Source organism: Amphimedon queenslandica, unplaced genomic scaffold (assembly GCF_000090795.2).
Source record: "Amphimedon queenslandica unplaced genomic scaffold, v1.1 AMPQUscaffold_12945, whole genome shotgun sequence".
Classification (NCBI taxonomy): Eukaryota; Metazoa; Porifera; class Demospongiae; order Haplosclerida; family Niphatidae; genus Amphimedon; species Amphimedon queenslandica.
Window position 1 is genome coordinate 46,600 of NW_003546819.1, and position 2,700 is coordinate 49,299.

Here is a 2,700-nt window from a genome sequence, read left to right on the forward strand (position 1 = left end):
AATATGAACTTAGTAGTAGTAATAATAATGTGAAAAATTGAATAGCTTCACTTCATGACAGTGCTGGAATTATTGGCAGGAAAGTGTGATAAACACCACCAAAGTAAAATCTGCCATTTTAGTTCATTTTGACCACATGCAGCCACTAGAATTATTAAAAATTTGTCAATTATAAATTTTAGTAAATTGCCAAATGTAACTCCAATCAATACTTCTGAATGTACAGTATTTAACTTACTGTATATATGATTCATTGTAGAATAAGGAGTTATATGAAGCTGCTAAAAGAGGTGATTCTACTGGTGTCCAGTCTGCACTGTCTCAAGGAGCTAATGTAAACTATCAAAATCCCGAAGAGGTAACTACTGCAGTATATGCATACATGTACATGTACAGCATGTTGTTATGTTGATAGCCTGCTGCCCTTGGACATGGATCAGGTACATGTATGTACATATATTTTTTGTGACTTCATTTCATAATCCACTTGGTACAGTGTAGTCGATGTACATGGACTGTAGTACATAGTGCACATGTACATGCATAATAACATTGATCACTGTAGAAATAATATATTAAAGAGTTAAAATTGGCAGATTGTTCTTTGAGAAACTGCCATTATAAAATTTATCAGTTTGCAATTTTTTATCCTGCCAAAATTTTCAGTTTTACTAAAAGTACAATGTTTTTGTAATAGACTAACATGTACAAATGTTTCCTTGTATTTCTTATAGTTTGGAGCTACTTCTCTTCATGTTGCTGCAGGAGGAGGATATCATGATGTGGTACAAATTTTATTGTCTGCAAGAGCTAAAACTTACCTTAGAGATACAGTGAGTATATTACTTCTTTTAACAAAATGTTATCACTTATGAACTATCATTCTAATGTAATGAGGCTGGTTGCCTCCACTTGTATTTAGCAAGTTCTTGACTGCCACACGAGTGCCCAAGAAGAGAAATAGACTTTTAACAAACGAATCTTTAGGGAAATAAACTCTCTCTCTCTCTCTTATTCCATTCTAGTCATGCACATGGTCTCTCTCTTGGACCACACCTCTACATAAATAAATACCCTATATGTGAAAAATTTTGAGGAGATGAATTTTCATGAATTTTGCAAAACGGGCTTCATTTGCAAATTAAAACATGCAAAAATTAATTTTAACTCTCCAAATTATTACAAAAATGGTGCCACTTCAAAACAATTCGTGAAAATTTGGCTTTGCAAAATTCTGCAAATTCATCATTTGCAAAAATTTATCCCCTCGAAAATTTCCACGTATAGAGTAATCAAAATAATAATTGATGCATACTATATTTTTAGATACATGCAGTATAATAATAATAATAAACTTGATGTAAATGTACATGTAGGTGTTCATGCATGAGAAATAGAAGCTTGAACCTCTAAAATTATATACATGTATATAGTAGTCTCTCTGTTAGCCATATCAGTTGAATATTGACAAAAATAGTTATACCAAGATTTTAGAAATGAAAAGTTAATTAGCTGTTTCACAAAGTTTTGTGAACCACTTCTGGAAGTGCTTCACAAAAGCTTTGTGAAACAGTTAATTAACTTTTGACTTCCGTGCTGCTTACTGAACATTATATGCCTCATGTAATTACAAAGTCTCATTCATACAAATTTTCTAATGTTTTCTAATGTTGCTGTTGCTTCCCATAAATATAGTTTAGATAGTATGATGAATGTAAATACTGTATATGCACCATATATTTTGTGGGTGTAAAGTTTCACGATTTAGCTGCATTTTTGTATTTGCAAATTAATTTTTTTGCGATTTTAATGTAATTACCACACCTACTATAATCAACACACTATTTTGCAGATTTTATTTTTGCAAATTTTTCTAAAATGCAAAAATTACACAATTTGATTCCCATGAATTATATGGCATATACAGTATTTCAATTCAGTTTCACTATCAAAATTATCCTTTTGGGAGGCAACAGCAACATTAGAAACCAATCTAATAAATCTATCCTTATCTCATTATTATAGGATGGAGATACTGCTCTTATTAAAGCAGCAAGAAAAGGAAACTGTGATGTTGTAGAATTGCTGCTGAAGAAAGGAGTTCGTCTTTTACCTTTGAACAATGTAAGTTATTTTAATTGCAGTATTAAATTTTATTTTAGAAATAAAATTGTGTATGTATTGTACATACACACTTTACACAGTGTACATACACATGTACATACACAGTGTACATATGCATGTACAACATGTGTACATACCATGTTGTAGGTTAGTCAGGCGTGACCCTTGCGAAAACAGAGGGTCAGGAACCTCGTATATACCAGACTTGTTAGCTGCTGCAGAAATTCTGCAGTGACGCATTGTGACTTGCTATGACTATATAACTTTAATAATCATTAATATTAATTGAAAATGGATGTTGGTGCTCTAGCTAGTCTTCTTGGTATCCTTTCTCTGCATTTGCATATTCTTCCAGATACTATAAATTCATCAGAGCAGTTATAGACCAGTTGGCGCTAAGCATATTCATAGAATTTTGAGTATATTCATTGTGATACGTAAATAAAGTAAAATTTTCCTGCCGCCATTTTGGAGTCTTAGTTACTAAGAGTAGAATGGGAGAAACTAATATCTTTGCTTCTATATCTTCTAGTGGCACTTATTAAAGTCCATGAGCCAACTATAGACACTGGATAA

At 32.0% G+C, this 2,700-nt stretch overlaps 1 protein-coding gene across 1 annotated transcript in view; it reads left to right on the forward strand.

The window, feature by feature from the left end:
- LOC109586104 (uncharacterized) overlaps window positions 1–2,700 on the forward strand; it is a 24,653-nt gene that overhangs the window by 14,630 nt on the left and 7,323 nt on the right. The window contains exons 9-11 of the mRNA XM_020002275.1: window positions 260–358; window positions 735–833; window positions 2,026–2,124. Of these exons, the coding sequence (XP_019857834.1) occupies window positions 260–358; window positions 735–833; window positions 2,026–2,124 (297 nt within the window). The remainder of the gene's footprint in view (window positions 1–259; window positions 359–734; window positions 834–2,025; window positions 2,125–2,700) is intronic.